The sequence below is a fragment of the Akebia trifoliata genome, chromosome 9 (genome assembly GCF_017979445.1).
Source record: "Akebia trifoliata isolate Shusen 1 chromosome 9, ASM1797944v1, whole genome shotgun sequence".
Taxonomy (NCBI): domain Eukaryota; kingdom Viridiplantae; phylum Streptophyta; class Magnoliopsida; order Ranunculales; family Lardizabalaceae; genus Akebia; species Akebia trifoliata.
This window is the reverse complement of record NC_141383.1, coordinates 6,281,715-6,305,665: the sequence shown is the minus strand read 5'-3', so window position 1 is coordinate 6,305,665 and position 23,951 is coordinate 6,281,715. Positions and strand designations below refer to the sequence as shown.

At 35.0% G+C, this 23,951-nt stretch overlaps 1 protein-coding gene across 5 annotated transcripts; it reads left to right on the top strand.

Annotated features, from left to right (window-relative positions):
* The first annotated feature begins 1,174 nt into the window (after positions 1-1,174).
* On the top strand, positions 1,175-23,447 carry LOC147394208 (putative serine/threonine-protein kinase SIS8). Of its 5 annotated transcripts, XM_086453065.1 has the most exons (14): positions 2,527-2,638; positions 2,802-2,880; positions 4,678-5,118; positions 8,063-8,166; positions 8,482-9,647; positions 10,257-10,297; positions 11,638-11,706; positions 12,274-12,374; positions 16,578-16,656; positions 16,767-16,865; positions 16,947-17,015; positions 20,604-20,653; positions 20,750-20,926; positions 22,880-23,447. In XM_086453065.1, the coding sequence occupies exons 2-14, from the start codon at positions 2,872-2,874 to the stop codon at positions 23,013-23,015; spliced, it is 2,541 nt and encodes an 846-aa protein (XP_086309191.1). In that variant the 5' UTR covers positions 2,527-2,638; positions 2,802-2,871; the 3' UTR covers positions 23,016-23,447. The 5 variants fall into 5 exon arrangements, with proteins under 5 accessions (XP_086309189.1, XP_086309190.1, XP_086309188.1 ...); XM_086453063.1 differs by lacking the exon at positions 2,802-2,880 and having other exon boundaries at positions 1,175-2,638; positions 22,870-23,447; XM_086453062.1 differs by lacking the exon at positions 2,802-2,880 and having other exon boundaries at positions 1,177-2,638; positions 16,578-16,653.
* Positions 23,448-23,951: the final 504 nt, after the last annotated feature.

Below are 23,951 nucleotides of genomic sequence, written 5' to 3'. Positions count from 1 at the left end.
GTTGGGGCAAAATTTAAAAGTATACCACAAACAAAAGGTTATATAATAGGGTGCAATATCTACATTCTCTTCTTGACACCTAACAGTTATCTTTTTAGCTTAAAATAACATTATTAATTTTTGAAAGAAAATGATAATGACATTATCGCAATTCCCACCATTATATTATGAATATACATTATAATTACATAAACAAAATCTCATTATATATAATATGTTTTAAGATAAAATTATATAATAAAACTCAAATGTAATTCCACTCAGTGTAACCCATGGATTGGGATTTAATCTCACTACAAATCTTACGAATTATTTTTAATTTTATTGTATTTTCTCTTTTATTTTTTTTTAAAATACATTTTAATTTTAATTTTTATGTTTTATTAATCTTTTTTTAATAATATCTTCAACTTTTTTTTTTTTTTTTTCTACCCTTTTAAAAAATATCTTTTAACTTTAGTATCTTTCTTTTATTAATCATTTTTAATAATATTTTTAATTTTATTTCTTTTCCTTTTCTAACCTTTAGTCTCTAAGAAGATGTCTAGGCACTGGCTAAAATTTTTATGGTATAACAGTGGGTCCATTCTATGTTTCGAGATTTACATCCCATAAATAATATATCTCGAGAACTGATTTTTAACTTTTTTTTTTTTTTTTAATCTTTTAAAAATATATGCTTATCTTTATCTTTTTTCTTCTCTTTTATTAATATTATTCCTTTAATTTTATTGTTTTTTCTCTTTATCTCTTTTTTAATAATATATCTCTAATTTTATTATTTTTTTTATTTTATCTCTTAACTCCAAAGAGGACGTTCATAAGTACGATCAAATCATAATTTTAATATATGATGACATAATGGTATGGTAATATCATAGCCCTTAAAAATTCATTTATGAAACTTTTGCTAACGCCACATCAATTGCGGGTGTGGGTAATTATATAAGGGTTGATGTGGCATTAGAAAAATTGGCGTGTCAATAGCAATTCTCTTTTAAAATATATAATAATTAAAATATGAGCCTGCATTATTTCATTTTTAAATAGTACACTTGTGAGGCGAGTCTCACAAGGCACACTTAATTTCATTAATTATTATACCTTTTTTTTTTTTTCTTTAAATTAATCTGATAGAGTTCTATCTCACCACAAAATGCCAAAACTCATGCGACCCTTGGAACTTGCGAGTCAGTTATTCCCACTTCCAACGCTCAGTGCCCCTCCTTCACTACCACCCACCTTACCTTTCCTTGAGTCTCTCTGTAATAGTTATTCAAGTGGGTCGTCTCTGGTCCCACGCCAACTTGTTTCTTTCTCTTCTCTCTCTTTCTCTCTCTTTCTCTCTCTCTCTAGTCTCAACAACTCCATTGATCGATTCCTCTTGACGGGCAATTCTAAATCTTCAGTTCACACTAGTACATAACAGATTGTTAAGATAATCCTCTCAAAAAAAAAAAAGAAAAAAAAGATTGTTAAAATATTTGAGTTCTATGTGTTCTTATCTTGACTTTACTTTTGTGTATCTTTGGAGTCACTTGGGCTTTGTTCTACTATGAGAAAGAAGAGGTTTGATCTTCAATCTGGGCATCTGGGTATTGTTAATATGAGCTGAACTTCAATGGGTATTGCTTCAAATGCTAGTTTTTAACTTTTAGTTTAATGGGTAGGTGAAGATATTGACATTTGATACTTGGTTGATGAGAATAGAGAGACTTGTGGTTCTACTATATGTTCTTCGCTTGAATTTTGTTCTGTAATTACTTGGGTCTTGTTCTACTATTATAAAGAGAGGTTTTTTCTTCAATCTGGGAATCTGGATTTTGTTGATATGAGCTGAACTTTAATGGGTAGGTGGGGGGAGTCTTTGATTTTGAACTAGTGATTTGAGATTTGATGCTTGGTTGATGAGAATAGAGAGGGTTATGGCTCTACTATATGTTCTTCTCTTGAATTTTGTTCTATAATCAGTTTGGGTCTTGTTTTACTATGAGAAAAAGAGATTTCTTTTTCAATTTGGGTATCTGGATGTTGTTGATGAGCTGAACTCTGATGGGTATTGCTTCAAATGCTTGTTCTTAGCATTTAGTTTGATGGGTAGGTGAGATTCTTTGGCTTTGAATCAACCATTATTACTTCATGTTTAGAATCCAATATAAAGCTTTCTAGAAACAACATGAGAAACCTTTTAAAGAAGCTCCATATCATGCCCAACCAATCTGAAGATCCAGATGGGTCCACATCGTCCAAGGGTAGTAGATCAAATGATGGTTCAATGAAGGTTTCACCCTCTTCGTTGTCTCCATCCGATCATCATCAGCATTCGGAGCAAAAGCCCTTCTCTGGTCTATCTGGGTGGTTGAACTCTGTAACTAACACACAAAGTCAAAGTTCCCCGTCATCTTCACATATGGGTAGTAGTGGTTTGAATGTTGTGTTGGATTCTGTTGAGAGGGATTCAGGGTCTAGCACTTCTAGGGATCCTGAGGTGGAGGAGGAATATCAGATACAATTGGCATTGGAATTGAGTGCAAGGGAGGATCCTGAGGCAGTGCAGATCGAGGCTGTAAAGCAGATTAGTTTGGGTTCTTGCTCTCCCCAAAACTCTCCGGCCGAAGTTCTTGCATATAGATACTGGGTTAGTCTCTCTCTCTCTCTTTATATGTGTGCATTCGTGTGTGACTGTTGGTAGCTTATAATTTTGAGTCAAACTTAATGAATTTTGGTAGTGAGATTTGTAATCCACAAAGAATGCTAATGGTATTATTGCAAGTTAAAAACACATATTATTTTGAGTGCAGGGAGCACATCTATTTTTTCCTCTTGGAATGTGTGTTTCATTGTACCGAATTTGAGCAATTTGGTTTTTGGATGAACATTGTAAGTTCTAATCTAACTTTGAAGTCTATGTACTAGATGATCTTTTCATAAAGGTCTTGGGATATGTGTTGCTTATGCTAGTTCTTTTGATCTCAACCAAAATAAGGGAGTAGGATATCATGTATAACAACATCAGTCATATATGTTTCATCCCAAATATAAGGGTTTGCCACATGAATCCTATTTCTCCGTCTATTCCATCTTTAGCCATATCTTTTGTAGAAGTATGTGCCTTTATGCCTTTTCTCACTACCTCTATCTAGACTACTGTTGGCCTTCCTCTCCCCCCTTTAGACCCTCCAACTTGTAGCAATATTCTCCTTTTCATTGGTGATGTTACTGGCCTTTGTTGTACGTGTACGTGTCCAACCCATCTCAATTGATTATCCTTATTTTGTCTCCTTCTAGGGCTAATTCTAATTTCCCTCAAATATAACCACTATTAATTCTGTTTTTCCTACCCTTACAACTTATTCATCTCAACATCCCCATATATGCTACGCTCATGTATGAGCTTGAAGTTTGGATTATAATCTACAAATAAAAATAGAAAGGGGGAAATAAAATCTAGGGGGTGCGGATTGGTTTTTTGAACTTCCATGTACAATTGTTTCCGTATTGTTCATATATCTTCCCTTCCCGTGGAATCCTTATCAATTCAAGATCACATGGGTATTGGATCTGTCATACCAAACTTTTAAGATAGGGATTTTACTCTGTTGACAATTGAAAATCTAAATAACATTGATATTTGGGGGTTAAACCTGTGTGTTACCTATGACCATACCCATAACATCATTTTATCTGGAAAAAAAAAAAACTATACCCATCAAATTTTACAGTTACAACCATGGTTCAAAGTTTCATTTTTTTTTCTAAATGTTTTGATGGAGCATTCCATTTTTTGATGTATGAAACAATGCGAAATTTCTAATGTATAACAATGTTCCATATGTTTTGCAAAAGATAACCCCAAGAGGTTGGCCTAGTGGCAAGCCAAGCCTTGGTAAGCTCCTCAGGAAGAGTAAGTCGAGTGTTCGAAACCCCATGAAGAAATGAATTCCTTGGGGGCACCCTTCAGGGTTTAGTTGACCCATGACTCAACCAGTTGCTTGTAGGACTTTCCGAGGGGGCGGTGCGTGTGACCGTGGGATTAGTCTCACCCGAAGGGTGGTAATACCCATTGTAAGCAAAAAAAAAAAAATGTTTTACAAAAGATACCAAAACGTATTAGTATGTACAAAAAAGATCTTTACTGAAATTCAAATGTTTTCGAATGTCTTGAAATGTTTTCCAAAAGTTACCAAACATATCAAATGCAATGTTTCTTTGTATTGGTATATTAAAGACAATGTTTCAATACTAAATTAACCATTAATATTTTTTTTTAACTTCTAAGATTAATTTAATCAAATAAAAAAAGATCCTTTCAACATATATATATATGCATTAAATCCAATGTTTTGAGATTCCTATGTTTGCTTTGGAATCTTTTGAAGTATTTCTTATCCTTATTGATATGAAAATTTTGAGTTTTAATTTTAACTTTTATATCAAACACTTAAAATCAGTTAACTATATTTATTTTTGAGTAAAGACGGACGTTCAGTTTTTCCAAAAACAAAACAACAAAATGATACGAGATTTTATATAGGGCACAACATAAAAAAAAACTATGTTGGAGACGATGGAAGTTAACTGAAAAAAATAGGACTCTCCTTTCAAGATTCAATTTTTTTTTTTGTCTAATACTATTTACTGCCTATCTCATATTATAGATTTATCCATGCTTCACAGAATTACAACGCTCTTAACTACGACGACAAGATCTTGGATGGATTTTATGATGTATATGGCATTTTGGCTGATGACTCTGCTTCAGCAAAGATGCCTTCTCTTGTTGATCTGCAAGGAACACCAGTATCAGATAGTATCAGCTGGGAAGCAGTGTTAGTCAATAGGGCTGCTGATGCTAACCTTTTAAAACTTGAACAGAAAGCCTTGGTGATGACTGTTGAGTCAAGGTCTGAATCTCTAGGTTTTGTTGGTAATGATTTAGTGCAAGAACTTGCTACTTTGGTTGCTGACTACATGGGTGGACCAGTTGGGGATCCGGACAGCATGTTAAAAGCATGGAGGGATATTAGTAACCACTTACGAACAACCTTCGGTAGTATGGTGCTGCCTCTTGGTTACTTGACAATAGGTTTGGCTCGTCATCGTGCACTGTTATTCAAGGTAGCAGTTCCTCTTTTAAGTACCAATTGTTATATTTGTGAGGTTTATTTTATTTTATATCTTATTTGGAGTTTCTATGAGATGATTAATGATTGAAATTGAAATCAAGATTACTTATGTTCATTCTATATTATGTTTATGCCTTATTGATGTGCTTTGTGCCTGTTTGTAGTTCTTGTATTACTCCTTTGGTATCTATTACATTTGTTTTTGATCGTTATATTAAGAAATAAAAGAGATCATAGCATATAGGAGGTCGAGAGGACCTACCTACTTAGTGCCATCCGAGCTATAAAACTATTGCGAAACAAGAGCTAAAATAAAAAATCGGATCTCCCTCCCACCAACAATGATATCCCAACGTCAAAGAAAACTCCTTTGAATTCCTTGTTAGACCTATATCAACAAAAAATAAATTCTATTCCATTGGCATCTATTACTTCAACTTTATCATATGTTTGGGCAAATTTCTATTGAGTGGTAATGTTTTAGGGTTTGGCACATTATTTTTTATTGCCAAACATGGAGAAATGGCTAATTTTGTAAAACTAAAGAAGTCGGTTGAAAGGGGTTTATTAGAAGGTTTTGTGGTGGCTGTGTGGACGGTCAAATGATTTTGTGTATGGATATGGTCTAATGATCTCTCATTTACAGATTACGGATGGCACCCCAATATTTTTCGGAGCTTTTTATGGTCAACTGAGATCGAGGGGCCTACTTTGTTTTGTGGGTGTTCACAATTTGAGCATTAGTTGTAAAGACCATTGTATCCTGATTATTAATGTTTTAGGGTTAGGCACAATATTTGGATAGCTAAACATGGAGAACCTGCCAAGAACTTGTTATACGGTAGATACCCGAGAATTGAAGAAATTGATGATTGATCGAGGCTTGTGTTGAACACAATGTCCTTAAGACAATTTTGTTTCCTCAATTTGGTGCCCACGGATTTATGAACAATTGTTTCTCAGGATACAATGATCACACGTGCAGAGGTAGCACTTCAATCTGCACATCCAGCGAACCGAATGCTAAGTTTGTATTCTCAAGGAATGTAGACGAGAAATTCAAAATGCAAGTTAAAATAGGAGAGAAGAGAAATTTTTTGAATGAAATAATCAAGGTTGAAATGACCTATTTATAGAAAAGGAAGAGACATGGTGTCTCTTGAAAAGATAAGGTTTCTAAGAGATATGATGTCTCTTGGAAAAGGAAAGGTGACTCTTAAGAGACAACCCAAAATCCAAAAGAGATGTCTTTTTTAATACAATCTTTCTGGACGAACAGGCACCCATGGGAAACGTGATAAGAATTAAGGGGTGCATCCCTTCAAAAGAGAATCTGAATTAAGCCTAAGCCCAAGCCCAACACTTAAATCAGCAAAAGGGCTCGTCGCGCACACCCATGGGCCCCTTGCGCATGTGTGGGCTTACCCAAGTCTCTCTCTCATATTCACTTAAGTGATATGAGAAGTTCTATATAAGAACTAGACAAATTTCTTATTCCTATCCGATGTGGAACTAAAGAGTTTTACTAACAAACTCTTTAGTTCTACAAACCACATGTTAACAAACCATGGCTAGTAGGGGTTGTTTGGAGCCGATTTCGTATTCACCCAAAAGGGATTTTTGACAACTTAATAAACAAAATTATTCTCTTCAAAGAGAAGAATAAGTTTCCAAGTGGTCCCACCTCAAAACAAGTGTGGGACCCACTTAAATCGTTGCTTAAAGAGACCCACTTGGTCACAAAAATCTGGAAAATTCTGCAGATTTTTCCAACAGAACTTAGTTGAAAGAGATTCATTGGAAGGTTTTGCAGTGGGTGTGGATGGTGTAATGATTTTTTTGATAGATAAGTTCTAATGATTTATCATCAACAATTTGTGGATGACACCCCAATACTTGTATGAATTTCTTATAGCTAGCTGGGTTGTTGGGGCCTATTGAAGGATTGTAACATTTGGGTGTTTGAGGGTAAGGAGGAAGAGTTTCACTAAATATTAAAGTTTTACTTTATTGTGGTCTAAGATATGTAGGAAGTGCAGGGGTTTCTTTGGAAACTTGTATTTAGATGGAATATTATTGAAAAAGAATAAGGGTAGATAGGTAGTTTGTTGGTTTTTGTTTTTGTATCTTAATTGGGTCCTCTCGATCTCCTACGACTTTGTGTACATTTTTCTTTTTATTATAAAGAAAGTTTGACATCCTTTATTCCCTTAAGCAAAGCTGTGTTGAATCGTTGAAGATTGCTGAAGGATGTTGCAAGAGATTTATATGGATATAGATTAATGTGATTGATGAATATGGGTTGCCCATAGCTACATCAAAGGGGGTCAAAGGGATTGATAAGAAAAACTTGCTTACCAAATTTGGGAATCTTTTGCTGTCAGTTGAAAAATACTCCTCTTTTGTAGATGAACTTGGCCATTTTGGCAAAAGTTGGACAATATTGATGAAAACGTTTTCAGTTTAAGGTGCAAATTGGATAGGTTTCCGATTTCATAACCTGTTTTCTCTTGGGAGTAGAGTCCCTCAGAATCTCTGGCCCTAAGGTTTGAGAGGAGGTTAGCAGTATTCCAGATGAATTTTCTCCTTATATTCTCGATTTCTGATTTATTTATTTAGTTCAATCAAAATTCATGGATTTTTCATCGCTAGAAAAAAAAAAAAAAAAAAGCTCTAGATGGAGCTTAAGCTGGCATAAAGATTACATGACAAAGGTTTTCTCATCATATCATGTATTTTTTATTATTATTTTTATAACTTTTATAGAGGCTTCTCATGTATATATCATAATCCTTATATAATTTCTTCTTTTTATATTTTAGTTTGGTTTCTGTTCAACATGGTTATCTTTCTTCATAAGGACGGCCTTTATTTTAGAAGTCCGGATGTTGATGTCATACTTAACTATCTAAGTACCATTTGTGTGTTTTATGCAGGTTTTGGCTGATAGTGTGGGCATTCCATGCCGGTTGGTGAAAGGGCAGCAATATACTGGTTCTGATGATGTAGCGATGAACATCGTAAGAGTTGATGATGGAAGGTAATCGTTTTCCTTCGTTTGTTTTGTTATTACAAGTCCATTTTTTATAACCTTCAACCATAAATGATTTTATCGAGATTCTTAGTCACAGAAGATGGATAATGATGCTATTAAAAGAGCTCATTTCTTCTGCAATGTTCTTGTAGTTGTGTAAACTTACTTCAATGGTCTTAAACAATGAAAGAAGAATCTCTCTCCCCCACTTTTGAAGTTGGGAAGCATTAACATATTAGATATTTTGTTATCAAATAAGAAAAAAAAAAAAAAGAACAAATTATGTTTTAAATAAGTTGATGGATAATGTTTGCTTCACAGGGAGTACATTGTTGATCTGATGGCAGACCCTGGCACGCTTATTCCATCTGATACTGCAGGACCCCAAATTAAATATGAAGATCCTTTATGTCCTGCGGGTCCCTTTCATAGAGATGAAATCTATCAAATAACATCTTCTAGCAGTTGCACTACAAGTTCTGTGGAGGGCTGTTCAGAATTTGAGAAATTAGACAAGAGTTCAAGGTCTGGGAATCTTGCCTATGTAGAAAATGAATTGGATAATAGAGAAGGTACTTGGAGTGAGTTTAGAGGTCTCGAGAATCCAGGAGCGGCAGGATCTTCCCAAGATTCTATGCCCAATCAAAATAAATGTGAGGTTGAATCTAAGTTATCTGATGGTTTCATGAATCCTTCTAAAGTTCAAAAGGCTTTAGCTCGAGAACTCCCCGGAAGACCCAAACATCCTTACTCACATGCAAGGTCTCCTTCGTGGACTGAAGGTGTTAGTTCCCCCGCAGTTCGTAGAATGAAAGTGAAAGATGTTTCACTCTACATGATTGATGCCGCAAAAGAGAACCCACAGTTAGCTCAGAAGCTTCATGACGTGTTACTTGAAAGTGGTGTTGTTGCACCTCCCGACTTATTCACTGAAATTTACACGGAGGATCTAGATTCGTCAGTGTTTGATGGCAAGAACCAAATAGAAGATAAAGATGAAGAGAAAAAGAGGAATGAGACTCGACGTAAGGGTCAGGCTGATCTTGGTCGCAGTCTAACTTTTCAATCAAAAGAAAGTGAAGCCAGGGCCCAACTCGAACATCTGGAGCTAGTAGAGAGTTTGGGTGTTACCCACCGACGAGATCTAGGGGAGGTTTCGCAAATGCCTGTTCCCGCCACTGCTGTGGATGCTGCAGCTGCGGTAGCAACAACTGCGGCTGTGGGTAGGCACTATGAGCAATTGGAGTGTTGTGCTCACTCGCCAAGGAGTGCTTCATGCTTGAATCCAATGGGTTGCATGCGAGATGATGGCATAGGGTATGAGACACGAGGAAGTGGCCACCAAGAGCATGATGTGGCTCCAGAAGCAGAGAGAACTTCGGATGGATCGGGTAACGATAGCATAAAATCTGACATTGCTCTTGATGATGTTGCCGAGTGGGAAATACCGTGGGAGGAAATCACCTTGGGTGAGCGTATTGGATTGGGTAATGACCTGCATTGCATCTTCTTTGAATTTTATTCGAGTCCGAATAGCTTTACTAATTTAGTAATATTTCAACTCTTACTATTGGTCGTTGAAAACATGATCCGATCCCACTGGTTTGTGTAGAGGACAAAATTGTATGAACTTTGAAAAAAGTTATTTTTCACCATTGAATTTTCATTTTAAATTTGGGAGTTCCGTGGAAGTTCGGTAGCTGTCCATTTTCAAAACGGTGGATGAAGTCCATCCCCCCCCCCAAATAAATAAATAAATAAATAATAATAATAATAATAATAATAATAATAATAATAATAATAAAATAAAAATAATTTTTTTTTTTATCTGAGTTTTTCCATGAAATCTAGAGAGCCGTGGTGTTGGATTGCCAATTAGGTAATCCATTTAAGCAAAATGACCTTTAGTAAGGCTTAAAATCTTGCTAAGTTAGTAAGGAAAGTGTTTTTCAATTTATTTTTGTACAGGGAATATAGGGAAAGACGTTTTTTTTAGGAGTATAAGAAAAGACTTAACTCCAAGGAGTTGTTCTCTCAACTATTCTTAAATTTTGCACAATGAGCATTATTCTTTATCATGTTCTTTTCTGCTGCAGGATCATATGGGGAAGTATATCGTGGAGACTGGCATGGAACAGTGAGTTCTTTCACACTGACTCCTAAAAATTTCCATGATATTTATTCATTGTATATCTGTATTATTGGCCAAGTTCTTTCTCTCTAAATAGATATTTCCTCACTGTGGTCATTTTTGGAGAACTCTTCTTAAACAGAATTACTGTTAGAATAAATGCTTTAGAGAGCTGCTATTGGCATCCCAACTTTTACTTGTTACACCCCAATTAAATTAAAAATAATAAATCAATGGTTGAGAATAAGTAAAAGTAGGGGTGCCAATAAAAACTCTCTTTTTTGTTCAAGTTTCTATTTGCTAGATTTAGAATTTTATATGTAATCCTAATTGTAAACAACTGTGGAAGTTATTTGAATGTGTTACAATTCATTGTAATGTTGAGGTAATAACTTGAACCAACCAAACTTTTGTAAAATTCGAATGGTATGTTCTAATATTTAATTAGGGTGTGATAAATAGTTTAAGAAATGGGGGTGTAATAAGTAGAAGTTGGGGTGCCAATAGCAGCTATCAAATTTGATTCCTGCATCCCTAGTTTGATACATTAGCACATCTATTTGTTTCTAACAGCAGGTCTGAATCTGTATGGACTTTAAGTTCTACATAGTACTCTTGGATTTTAGTTCCTTTGAAATGCTCTGGGTGAGTTTGGTGTAAAGAAACATTATTTTAGAAAGAATACTCACAACTTGTGGCCTTGTGCTGCAAGGCTGCAATTTCCCAAAGGCCCTGGTTGAGACCTGAAACGGGTGTGCCCTAAGTAATCCCTGACCAAGATTTTATGGCCCCAACTAGCATTGGGTTTAGTTGGGAATCTTGATGTCCAAAGGCATTTAAGATTTAATGGGAAAGGGTGAAACAATTGAGTTTAAAGTTCTCTAATTGTTGAGTGTTCAATGTTTGTACACTACTACAACAATTGATGCAATGTTCATAGTTGCTAGTGAGGAAGGGAAAAAGAGTGATGGTTGAAAGTATTGTTCTATTTGAGAATGCCTTGGCTAAGATATCTCATTCTGGTAAGTTACTGATACGATTGTTCCCATTTTTTTCTGCAAGGCTTCAAATCACATTTAAAGATAATTATCAATTTCCTGAACTTGACATGCACTAGAGGCAATCATCATTTTACCTTTCCTCCTAACATTTTAAAATATCCCTTTTGTTCTTCAACATTTCTGAATTCTAAATCAATTGTCCAATTGTATGTAACCACCCCACCCCTTTGAGGGAGTCCGTAATCATTGTGTGTTTTACAAAACTTCATTTTTTCACTTTTTATCATTATCTAGTTTGACAGTTCAAGTATTTTTCACCTGACTACGTGTCTTCAATTTTAATAGGAAGTTGCCATTAAGAAGTTCTTGAACCAAGATATTTCTGGTGATGCTCTTGAAGAATTCAGAACCGAGGTATCTCTTTCTCTCTCTCTCTCTCTCACACACACACACACAAGCCTTGTGGGGTACTTGCACAGCACAATAAAACCACGCTGAATTAGCCTCACAATGACCTAAATGATGTCAATGCACCAAGTCCGCAACTGCTGTTCTTTAGGCCTACAATGGTCACATACATGCTAGTCTTCAAGAAGCAATCCAGATACATGGAAATACCTTTCAACACAACATGCAGTGTAGATTGGGTAGTTTTACGCTTTCTCATTATGGTTCTTGTATGGAGCCTTTCCCCCGATTTACAGATATTAGCCCCTTGTAATGGTTTTTAGATTGCCATACGCCCAAACGTAGCCAATACAAAATACTTCTAGAATCTTCCAGAATTCTTCCTATATTCCATTCCTTCTTTTCATATTATTTTGTAGTTGTAATATTGCAGAAGCTTTTTGTTCCTTCAACCCCAGATAGTTTCTTATTAATAATATCAACCATCTTTGTTTGAATTTTTTGTGCTTTAGAGCACATAACTTTTGATTACGTATTGAAATCCATTATCTAACTAGTATTTTCATTTACAAGGTCCGGATTATGAAAAGACTACGGCATCCCAATGTTGTTCTCTTCATGGGGGCTGTAACTCGTGCTCCAAATCTTTCAATTGTTACAGAATTTCTTCCTAGGTATGTTGGCATTAAACATGTCTATATATTTTCTGATATTTCATTCAAATTCAAATCTGTTTCTCTAGTTCAATCATTTGGGACTCCTAAAATCCTGTCTGAAGTTTACTTTTTTGTTTGGAATGCCTCTTTAGACAAAATTTGGACTTTGAAAAAAATCTTATCCATCCTAACAAAATAATTCTGAATCTTTCTTTCATGTGCAAATTGGACGGAGAATCCATCAATTCTTAACTTTGACTAAGAGTACTCTTGCAAGTATCCCTAATTACTTTCTTTCACATTTTTCTTTGCCTCGGAGTGTGGAAATACAGATGGATAAGATCTGTAGGGATTTTTCTTGGCATGACAAGGACAACACTAGAAAATAGCATGTGGTGAGGTGGAAGGATGTGGTAATTCAAAAATATGGGGTGAAAGAGTTTGGGAAGGCGTTGTAGGATGTGCGGTGTGGAAAGGCATTTTGAAGAGAACTCCTGCTTTTCGTAAGAGAGTAAAGTTCAAAGTGTGGAGGGGCAATAGAACTCGTTTTTGGGATGACGGGTGGTACGGGGAGACATCTTTGGTGGAGCAATTTCCGATCTTTTTGCAATATCTATTAAAAAAAGGAGGCCTATAGTTGATTTCCTAATGGGGGATAACATGTCAAGGTCTAGGGACTTTGGCTTCAGACGGAACTTCAGCGATTGGGAGCTCATTAGTGTGCGAAGGCTCTTGGAATTGGTCAAGATTACTATTATATGTGAGGATATGGTTGATATTATGCGCTAGGATGGCATGAGAGATGGGGTTTACTCGGTGAGGTCTATGTTCTCTATGGAACTTCTCTCTTCCAACTTCACCTTCCCAGCCTCTTTGTTTGGGGTGTAAAAGTTCCCTTTAAGGTTTTTGTTTTTGTGTGGCAAGCTTCGTTGGAGAAAGTCACCATATTGGATCATTTAATCAAGAGAGGTCTTCAAACCCCGAATGGTTACTTGTTATGCTTAAGGGAGGGGGAGATGACGAATCATTTGTTCATTCACGGTGATCTTGCTCACGAGGTTTGGGCTCATTTTCTGAAAGATTGTTTTCCGAGGTCGATTAAGGAGTTTTTTCAGACTTGGGGATTGTGGGGTATCTTTTTCAGAGGTTCGAAACGGATCCTTTGGAGTCTCACCGCGTTCGCAATTTATTGGGGAATTTGGAAGGAGAGAAATAAATACATTTTTTTAGGGGAAAGAGCTTGCAATTCATGTCCTATTATTGTCAATTTTAGGTCTTTTGTTCTTTTGGGGTAAATTGTATAGAGTTTTTAAAAGAATCTTCTTGGAGGATTTCGTTGCTATGTGGGATATGGTTTGCAATTTAGAGGAGGCCTAAGTGGCTCTGGCATTTTTTTTTTTTTTTTAATAAGTTTGTACTTAGTGGCCATCTCATCCCCTTTAATAAAATTTTAACTTATCAAAAAAATAAAAATGGGTTCAACTAGGGCATATGGTCTCCTATGGTTTAGAGAAAGCTCCAAGGATGGGGAGATGCTTTGAAGGCAAGATTCTCTAAGTTTGATCGTGCTCAAATGAAGCAAAAGGTCTAAAACATATAGATTTTAGTTCAGAAATGGATTCCTGGCGATGGCACTGTTAGGATCCAACAATCAATTAAAAAAAATTAACAAAAATTGACTGGATATGGCAGGGGCAACGCCATAATCATCATTCTACCACCGAGAAAGTCATTTCTAGTGGTGGCACTGCCAGGTTGCTGCCGCCAATAATTTTCTAAGAAATTCCTTGTTTGGGTGGAAATCTGGCTGAGGAAAGGTTCTACTAGTTTAGGTCCGATCAAAAAGATATCTAAAGAGTGGGGGGAATTGGTCTGGGTGATCCATTTACCTGATTAGGCTAACCATTTTTTTTATAAATGAAAGTTTTATTAAAATGAGGACAAGAAGTCCTCAACAAAGAGCAAGAAACAAAAAGATACAAAGAGAAACAAACAGAATGACCAACTACAACTCAGAACAAACATAAACCCATCTAAACACAAAATCTTCGAAGAACAAACCCTTAAACTCCAAGAATTGTTTACTCCAAAAAAATACCAAAACAAGGATAGTCAGAATTAACTCTTGAGTTGTCGATTCCTTTCCTTCTAAAGTACAACCATTTCCTTCTTTCCACAAGCCCCAACAAATCGCAAAGGGAACCAATTTGCACAAAATCCCTTCTCTACGAGAACAATTAGTAGACAACCAGCCCATTACCATAGAAGAAATTGAAAAAGGTTGACACCAATCCAGATTAATCAAAGCTAACAAATAGGATCACACCATCGAAGCCAAATTGCAATGTAAAAGGATATGACTAGCTGACTCCCCAATTGCCTTACAAAGACAACAAAAAGGCACAAGGTACTGCCCCCTCTTTCTAAGAAAATCGATAGTAGGGAGCCTATTAAGACAAGCTAACCACAGGAAGAAAGAAACTTTAGAGGGGACCAAGGGAGACCAGGCCACTGAGAATGAAGAGTGAGACTCAGAGCCCCCAACCAAAAGGGAATAAAAAGAACTGATGGAAAATATACTGTCCCGGTTACGCTTCCAAAACACTCTGTCTTTCAAACTTGGAAGCAGCTCCACAGAGGACAATAGATGGATGAGAAAGGCTACCTCTGGTATCTCCCAGTTGTTCAGTCTTCTTCTAGTTGAACGTTGATGTCAAAAGCTTTATGAGTCTTCCAATACAAACCGGTTCGACATTAAACACGGTCTTGGGATTGATAAAAAGTGGAACTAAAAGATGAGTTGGGACACCATGATTTTTTCTTCTAGAGGGAGGCTATTATGGAGGGTTCTCCACTTTGCATTTTTATGGAGTCTTTTTAAGGAGAGAACACGAGAGTATTCAATGGCAAGGAGAATCATGAATCATTGTTGTTATTAAAGCTATTTTATTGTGTTTATTGGGAATTCAGAGGACTGTTTTTTAGGATTTCATTTATAGATGGGATCCTATTGTAAGAAAAGTAGGATATTTTCTTTCTTGTTCATACTCCTTATGAATCTCTCTGATCTCTTCATCCTCGGTTTCTCTGAATCTCTCTTTCGTTTACACACAAAATCTGCACTTGAAAAAAGAATGTATGAATAGGTGATTGACATTCTCCTCATGTTCCTTGCAGAAAATGTATCTGCTAGTGATTTGCATCTTTCTATTGATTGGATGATGCTCAATTACGGTCTTATCTAAGGTTGTGGGCCAAACGAAGTCCTCCACACAAAATGGCTCTGGGTTTCTTTCAATAGACTCAATCAGAGATTTTTCCCATTGAAGTGTCATGGAATGACCTAATTGAGAAATCTTCTTTTGAATCCACTCTCCAATTTCAGCATCCTCCCAAATGTGTTGACCTTCTAAGGGCAGTTGAGAAGATTAGATAGTTTGTTGTTGAATCAAGCAAAGTACTGGTCGATTGTTTATGCTATTTTAATTTTTCCCAAATTGATTTGTTATCCATATTTTATGATGATGAAAGCCCTCTCATTTCTAGGCTTTTCAATGCCACTGTTCGCTGTTTGATTCTACTCGATATTGTCATAGTCCCCTTTGCCCCACTCCCAGCTCAATGTTTTAACTTTTCTGTTGGATTTTTATACACATCGCTGATGCATGTTATGGTGGATTGATTTCTCAAGGTTAATGAAATGTTTCGGCAAGAGAAAGCTTCGGCAAAAGTCGATGAAGTCGGGAAAACATTGGATAAATTAAAAAGTAAAAAATATTTTTTTAAGTATAAAAAATGTAAGAAAAATATTTAATTTATATATTAAATGAAAATGATACTTACAAAATGCTAAAAACAAAAATAATCCATGATTTTTAAAAATAATTGTGATTTTTTAAAAAACTTCGTGATTTAATCGAAAACTATTAAAATAGTGATTTGAAAAAATCGCAGATTTTTGTCACCATGCTGCAATTGATGCAATGGCTGACCTATTCTTGATAGTTACTTCACTAAAGTAGCAAGAGGGTATCCTCTTTTTCGTGTTACACGTATTAATTAAAAAAATTGTGTTGGATTGACGGAGTTGCAAGTGATCAGAATCCTTGGGTTGTATGTATGTGATTGTGTGGACGTCTCAATGTAACAATAAATCCAGATATTTAAATCATGTCTGTATCAATGTCATTTGGAAATTGAAGCATAATTTATGTCTTGCAGGGGTAGTTTGTATGGATTAATTCACCGGCCTAACAATCAATTAGATGAGCGGAGGCGTTTGAGGATGGCCTTGGATGTTGTACAATTCCATTATTCTTACTCCTTATAAATTCCTAGTTAACAAGTTTCTCATCAACTTGGTGATTCCACTACAAATAATGTGTCTCCTTTATATACTTGGACTTCCAGGCTCGAGGGATGAATTATTTGCACAACTGCACACCTGTAATAGTTCATCGTGATTTGAAGTCTCCGAATCTTCTTGTTGATAAAAATTGGGTTGTGAAGGTAGCAAGCATTCTTTCTCATGTTTCGGTGGTTATTTTGCATAAGATGTCTTCTTTACTAGTCCTAGCACTTGTGATGTAGGTTTGTGATTTTGGATTATCACGAATGAAGCATCATACATTTCTCTCTTCGAGGTCAACTGCTGGGACGGTAAAATGTTTTTAAGTCCATTCAATTATAGGGATGCTATTCGTTTTTTGAATGTTTGATATTGGAATTAGTCATATATATGTACATATTAGGTGTTTTCCCTTTTTGTGATTCTTTTGGTAATAAATTATTAGAGCTTCTATTGCCACACCAACTTGGGGTGTAGTAAGTAAAAGTTGGGGTGCCAATAGAAGTCCTCTTAAATTATTCTTGGAATTATATATCACAGTTTTCACATTAACATGCATTAGACAAAAGATGTTTATATAATTTCTGGAAGCGGCTTGGAATGTTTAAAAGTGAAACTGAAACCAAAGTGTAATACTAATCGAAAGGAATGATTCAAAATACATTCTGAAAATGAATTGTATTTTGAATCATTCCTTTTATTAATAGATTGATTCGATTGGATCTTGTCTATGTTTTAAATTTTGGGTCAGGACTTGGGAATCTTTCTCGTGTTAATTATTTGTTTAATGCTAAGTTTACTTAGACAAAGATTGATAAGAAACTAACCTTAAATGACACAGGAACTAAAATTTTAGGCAATTGAGATTTTGCATGAACTCCCTCGAGGAGAATTGTTTTAATTGTTTTAATTGTTCGTTGTCGTGAAATTGTGTTCCTTTTCCTTTGTTGTTTTGCTTTTTTGCTTTGTTTTCCCTTTGTTTTGGGTTGGTCTTCTCGACCCCCCTTGTGTTTCTTCTTCTTAATAAAAGTATCTTTATCGATCAAAAAAAAAAAAGAGCTTTTGATAAATATGAATTTTTGCAAACTTGAAATAGGAAGTAAAAACACTTTGTAAGCATGGTATTACATTTCGGTTAGCTTGGATATGTAAATATTTCGTAGAAATATTCCTATCAATATGGAAATTGTGCAATTTCATGGGAATATAGTGGAATAATGGAAATATTGAAGAAATAAGTCATCAAACGATAATAAACAACCATATGGTGTGTGGAAATGAAGATCAATAGTGTTGCATTACATGTTAGTTGAGAACTCAACAACAGAAAAAGATTACATCCTACACGGAACTAAGATGTTATATAAAATACTAGACCGTCATAATTTATCTCTACTAATAGATGAATAATGTGTGTAATTCACAAGTCCTTTCTAGAACCAGGGAGATTTTTTATGAACGTCATCATCATCTTCGAAGCATTATCCCAAAGATTTGGTGCCGACGAGTTTTTTACTACATGTGGAAGCAAAGTAAAAATATAGTTTTCCAAGTACAATAAAAAATATATATGCATATTAGCATATACCAGTGATACTAGAATATCTCATCATGACCAACCTACTCGTATCTGGACGATATGATGCCGATACCAAATACCACATGGATACTTCTATTATTCAATTATTTTCGTCTTTTCTTTTCTTTTTCTTTTTTATTTAATTATTTTATTTTGTTGCAATTTCTTATTTTATTACTGGTTATTTTCTTAACTTGTAACAATATCTTCATTTATTTTATCAAAAAAATATATTGGGAGTCTTTTCCTAAAAAAATTTAATGTAAAAAAGTTTTCTATATTGGAAGTTTCATGACATTTAACATGTTTTATAAATTTTTTTTAAAAGACACTCACCTTTAAAAACTGGAAAATAGAACACAATATGGACATATTGGATGGGAGTTCTTGTACACACATCCATGAACTAGTTTTGGAAATGAAGAGTTCTTTGAATATTGTGGAATGAAACAGGATTGGGATCGAAGTTTCAATGAATGTTTCAGTCTGTTCCGGTTTGTCTAGAAATGTTTTGGCCAAAACATTCCGGGATGAATCAGAACATAATGGAACCAAATTAGAAATCAGGAAAAAGAGAGGACAAGTTAGAACCAATGACTTTCTAGGGGAACCGTATAATGTTTCCACTATTTTCACCCTGTTGAAATAAAACTTGACCTCAGTTCTGTAAGACACTAAGCAAAATGACCTAAATGTTCGCATCTTCAACCTCTAGCTAAAAACTCCTTTACTTTTCACCCCAAAACCCACCATATGCAACCTCTAGGATAAAAAAAATTTAACCTTGAGATTCTATCTCCTTCAACTTTCAAACCTTAAGAACAAGATAGGATTTGGGGAGAAAAATGATGGATTTATAGAATCGGCATGAAAAGCATGATATAGTTGAAAAAAGAGTCGTGCTGGAGCGACCTCAAGATTGTACCTCATATTGCACATCCTGACGTGAAAGTGTATAGGAACCATAGATGCTTTGTCACTCGTATCTTGATGAAAAGCATCTATGGTTCCTATGCAATTCTACATCAGGATGTGCGATGTGAGGTTCAATCTTGAGGTCACTTCAGCATTACTCTTGATAAAAATAGTTGTGAGAGACATTTTATAACCTTAAACATGTAAAATGCTGATTTTTTTTTAAGAATTTTAGAGAATGTTTCTTAGAAGACAAGAAATTGCAAAAGTAATTGAGAAGGAAGATAAAGTTACTGTTAACTACGTCATTTATGCAGATAAAGTTATTTGTTTGATATTTCACAATTTCATCATCATCATCTATGCATTATCCCAAAATATTGTGATCGGAAACATGAATCCTTTTTTCTCTTACTACCTCAATCCACCTCATTTCCAGCCTTCCTTGCAATTTTCCTTTTTAGAGCCTTCAACTTGTACTGAAGTTCGCCTCTCTCTGGTGTCTTATGGGTCTACGTATTACATGCCTAAACCATCTCCATCAAGTTTCTATATTTACTCAATATTTTCATTTTGTTCTTGTCTTTTCTAGTCGTAAACTCATATATCCCAACATTCTCATCTCGGGCACCCCCATTGTATGAACACATTGTTTCTTGACTGAAACTTTCGGCTCCATAAAGCATCACTGGTCTTATTTCTGTCTCGTAAACTTTCACATTTAGTTTAACCAATGCACATTAGTCTCATATCTCGCAATAAGTTGGAAAATGGTTTTTACCTCTCTTTTTGTGAAACTTGCGGTTCTATATCATCATTTATTCTATATTTTGCATCCCTAGCTAGTTTTTTTTTTTTTGTTTCCTTAATTGTTGTTAGGGTAAATTATACTTTCACGTCCTATGGTTTGGCTATGTCGACCCCCTATCATTTTGACAATTGCATACCTCCCCTATAGGTATCTAATTTACCCCCTTCCATCTAGTTGCCGTCAACCAAACAGTTAAAAAATGAATTTTTTTAGTCTTTATAAAGACCACTTTACCCTTTTTAAAATGTTATTCTTTTTTATAAACAAAAATATCACAGTGAAAAAAATGGGTTTGCTAGTGAATGCATTGATGGGGGCATTTTTATGGTTTTAAAATTTAATTTTTTTTATAAAAAAAATTATAAAATGAGAGGGTAAAATTTTAAAATAACATCTGAATTTTAACACCGTGTGTGAAAGGGGAGGTAAGTGCAATTGCCAAAATGTTAGGGGGTCAACATGGAATTATGCTTTTAACCACATGGGGTCAATGTGTAATTAACCGTAGTTGTTATATACACACTTATGCTTCTGTAAGACATTTCTTATGACAAGGTAAGATTTTTAGTTTCATGATGCCTTTTCTTTCTTCAGGCTGAGTGGATGGCCCCTGAAGTGCTACAAAATGAGCCTTCAGATGAAAAGTATGCTCAATTGCTTTCCCTTTGGAATTTCCTTGTATTGTATATCCTTTGTGGAATTTGGATTCACAGACTGACACTCGTAACTGAAATTTATAGGTGTGATGTTTATAGCTTTGGTGTCATATTATGGGAGCTGTCTACATTGCAACAACCGTGGGTGGGAATGAACCCAATGCAAGTTGTTGGTGCTGTCGGATTTCAGCATCGTCGCCTTGAAATTCCATTTGATATGGATCCTGTCATTGCAGATATTATAACAAAATGCTGGCAAACGTGAGTACGGTTATGACTTTTCCATTCTTTCTAATTAACTCTGATATAATTTTACAGCTTACGTTGGACATGATAGAAAATCTCTCTAAAAAAACTCAACTATCCTACTAAAACCTATGTAAAGGTTCAAAGTAATGCTTCTCCTGTAGAGGAACTGATCCAAGAACAATAAAGAAAAAAATAAAGCAAGATGTAATCATGAACAAAATACAGAGATTTTTACGTGGTTTCCTCAAGATTGAGGTACATTCACGAATCACACCGATTCCACCATGAAGAGAAAATTCGCTGTTACAGATTACGTCCTTTCACCGAAAATAAAAATATATAACCCCAGGTTTTACCTAATACCAGTGAAATTACGAAAATACTCTTTAGGAAAATTCTTTCAAGGGTGGTGCTGGTCCCCTTCCAACCCTCCAGCGAGCTCAAAACCAAGCTTGACTAGGGACACACATGGCTTAATGAACAGTACCTCCTTAATGACCAGTACCAATTCGTATTTATAGATTATGCCCTTTCAACGAAAAAGAAAAATATACCCCCAGGAAAACCTTACTAGGGTTTTACCTAATACCGGTGAAATTACGAAAATACTCATAGGAAAATTTTCTTTTGGGGGGGGGGGGGGGTTGGTGCCCTCCAGCGAGCTCAGCACCGAGCTTGACCAGGGACGCACGTGAACAGTACCTCCTTAGTGACCAATACCATCAAGCTCCACAAACAATAACCTCCCCCCGCCCCAAAAAAAAAAAAAAAGACACAACAAAGAAAAAACACGCCCAAAAATATCAAGGGATGTTTTGACAGGATTTCCTGAAAAGAATTTATTATCAAAAAATAAATCATTGTGAGGAACTCTTGCTCCTCCCTTCAATTCTATATGAAGTCATGTCTTCCACTAATTCAGGATCCTTGATATCTTCTCTCAATACCTCAATCCACATTCCATTTTTTTTTCTCCTTCAGGTTTTTTTTGGAATCTTAAACCTGCACATTCCCTCTCATTGGTGCTGTTATTGGACTAGCATGCACAAGACTGAACCATCTCAATTCGATTCTCCTTTAGTTTAACATCTATTGGAGCTATTCCCGCATTTTACAAATACACCCATTTCTGATTATATCTGAAGTTTGGTCTGGAAATGCTATTTTCATAAGCTAAAATATTAATTAGGGTTGTCTTCATTGTATATAAGAAACTCTTTGGCTTTCTCAACTGCAAATTTAACTGTTTATATCCTTTAACTAAAACAACTTTCTCAAAGAAAAGAAAAACAAAGAACTGTAATTTGAAAGCATGTTCTCTCAAATCAAATCAACTCTTTTAGCGAACAAGCAGAAAATTTCTTTCTTTGTTTCGTAAATTGCAGTTTGCCATAATCGGTAGTTGACTGAGCCTCTTGAACAACAATAAAATGCATGTTTCAATGATGAAATCTAGTTCCTTTTTTGTAAAAGTTATTTGAAATTTTTTTTCAAAAAATTACCAATAAAGTATTTCTTTCCAAAAGAAAAATGCTTTCTTGCTTAAGTTAGCCCTTTTCTACTGTATCCAAACATATCCTTACCTAACATTAGTAAATAATCATTAATTGCATAATATAAATTCTTCAAAACGTTCCTAAATAAAACTTTCACAAAACCAAGCATTTTAGTTATAGATATTATAAAGAAAAATGTTTTTAGGCTACAATAAGAAATTTTCATGCCAATTTGCATCTATAAATCAGTCATTTTTCTCCAGAAATCTCATCTTGTGTTCAACGTGCACAATAGCAATGCAACTATTCTATCCTTACCTTCTATCCTTTTTAAAAAAAATATCATTTAGAGATCCAAGTGTGTATTTTTTATGTTCATTATGCCTACATGAAAGCTTGCGTAAGATGCATTTCTATGTGCATTTAGACAGATCGATAGGATATTAACCTGTTTGCCAGAAAATTGCAGAGACCCGAAGTTGCGACCTTCATTTTCTGAGATTATAGCAATATTGAAGCCATTACAAAAGCCTATAACAAACCCCCAAGTTCCTAGACCGAGGGCACCAATAGCATCACATGGCACAGAAGACCCAACAGTCTGAAGGAGAGCCATGGGAAACCAAATTGCTTGGGGAATCGACGACATGGGTGATAGCCTTGGGTCAATGAGGCAAATGTAAGATAGGGATTGATCGAAGATCATAACCAACATATTCATCTGATTTGAGACAAGAAGATTCTTTTTTTTTCTATATATTTTTTTGATGTTTGTATTTGTAACTGTAGATTGGTGGTGAAGGTGGCCAAATTCAAGGTTGTATATTTGCTTATGATCCATTTAAATTTGTTTAATAAGGTTTGGGTTGATTTTGTGCTAGTGCATGTCTTGTGCTAATGCAATGTTGGTTTGCATTATGTCCAAACTATCATCATCAAAGTCTCTGCACCAAAATTTTAGGTTTCTCCATTCAATTTTGTTTAAAACAATGTCTTATGTTAATTAAAGTATGTTCATGTTGGCTTTTGTTACTTTATTTCATGTCCTTTTTCTTTTAATTTTTATTATTATTAATATTTTCTCCTTAATGGTTTTTTGAAACTTTCAACTTGTTTGTTGCTTTTAATTGAGGTTATTATTTGATCGAATAATCTCAATTGAGTTTTATTTAGTTTATCACTTATTGGGACTATTAATTTAGATGATTGGTATCTTCTTTACTGAATTCTGAGCTTTGGTCAATCTGAGGGGAGTAACATTAGCTGTTTCTATCAAAATTGACAAAATCAATTAATTTTGTTTATTTTACTGAAGTGTTTACCTCTCTACATTTTCGTCAACATGGAAGATTAGGATTTATAAATAAATAAAAATTTGAATGTTGACATGGCCATGAAACTATTTTAAATATTCTTTTGTTAGGAGTTAGGACGTTATTTTGATAATTCCTTTCTTTCTTGTTCACCTGGCTGAGATGGAAGGAAAAACACAGTTTTCGAGGGATTCGTTTAGTTGGAAATCCCCATGGAATATCCTCTAA

Coding starts and splice junctions, on each gene's coding strand:
- LOC147394208 (XM_086453061.1), top strand. CDS start 2,177: ATGAGAAACCTTTTAAAGAAGCTCCATATCATGCCCAACCAATCTGAA. Junction 8,167..8,481: donor GTAAGAGTTGATGATGGAAG/GTAATCGTTTTC, acceptor TTTGCTTCACAG/GGAGTACATTGTTGATCTGA. Junction 9,648..10,256: donor GGGTGAGCGTATTGGATTGG/GTAATGACCTGC, acceptor TTTCTGCTGCAG/GATCATATGGGGAAGTATAT.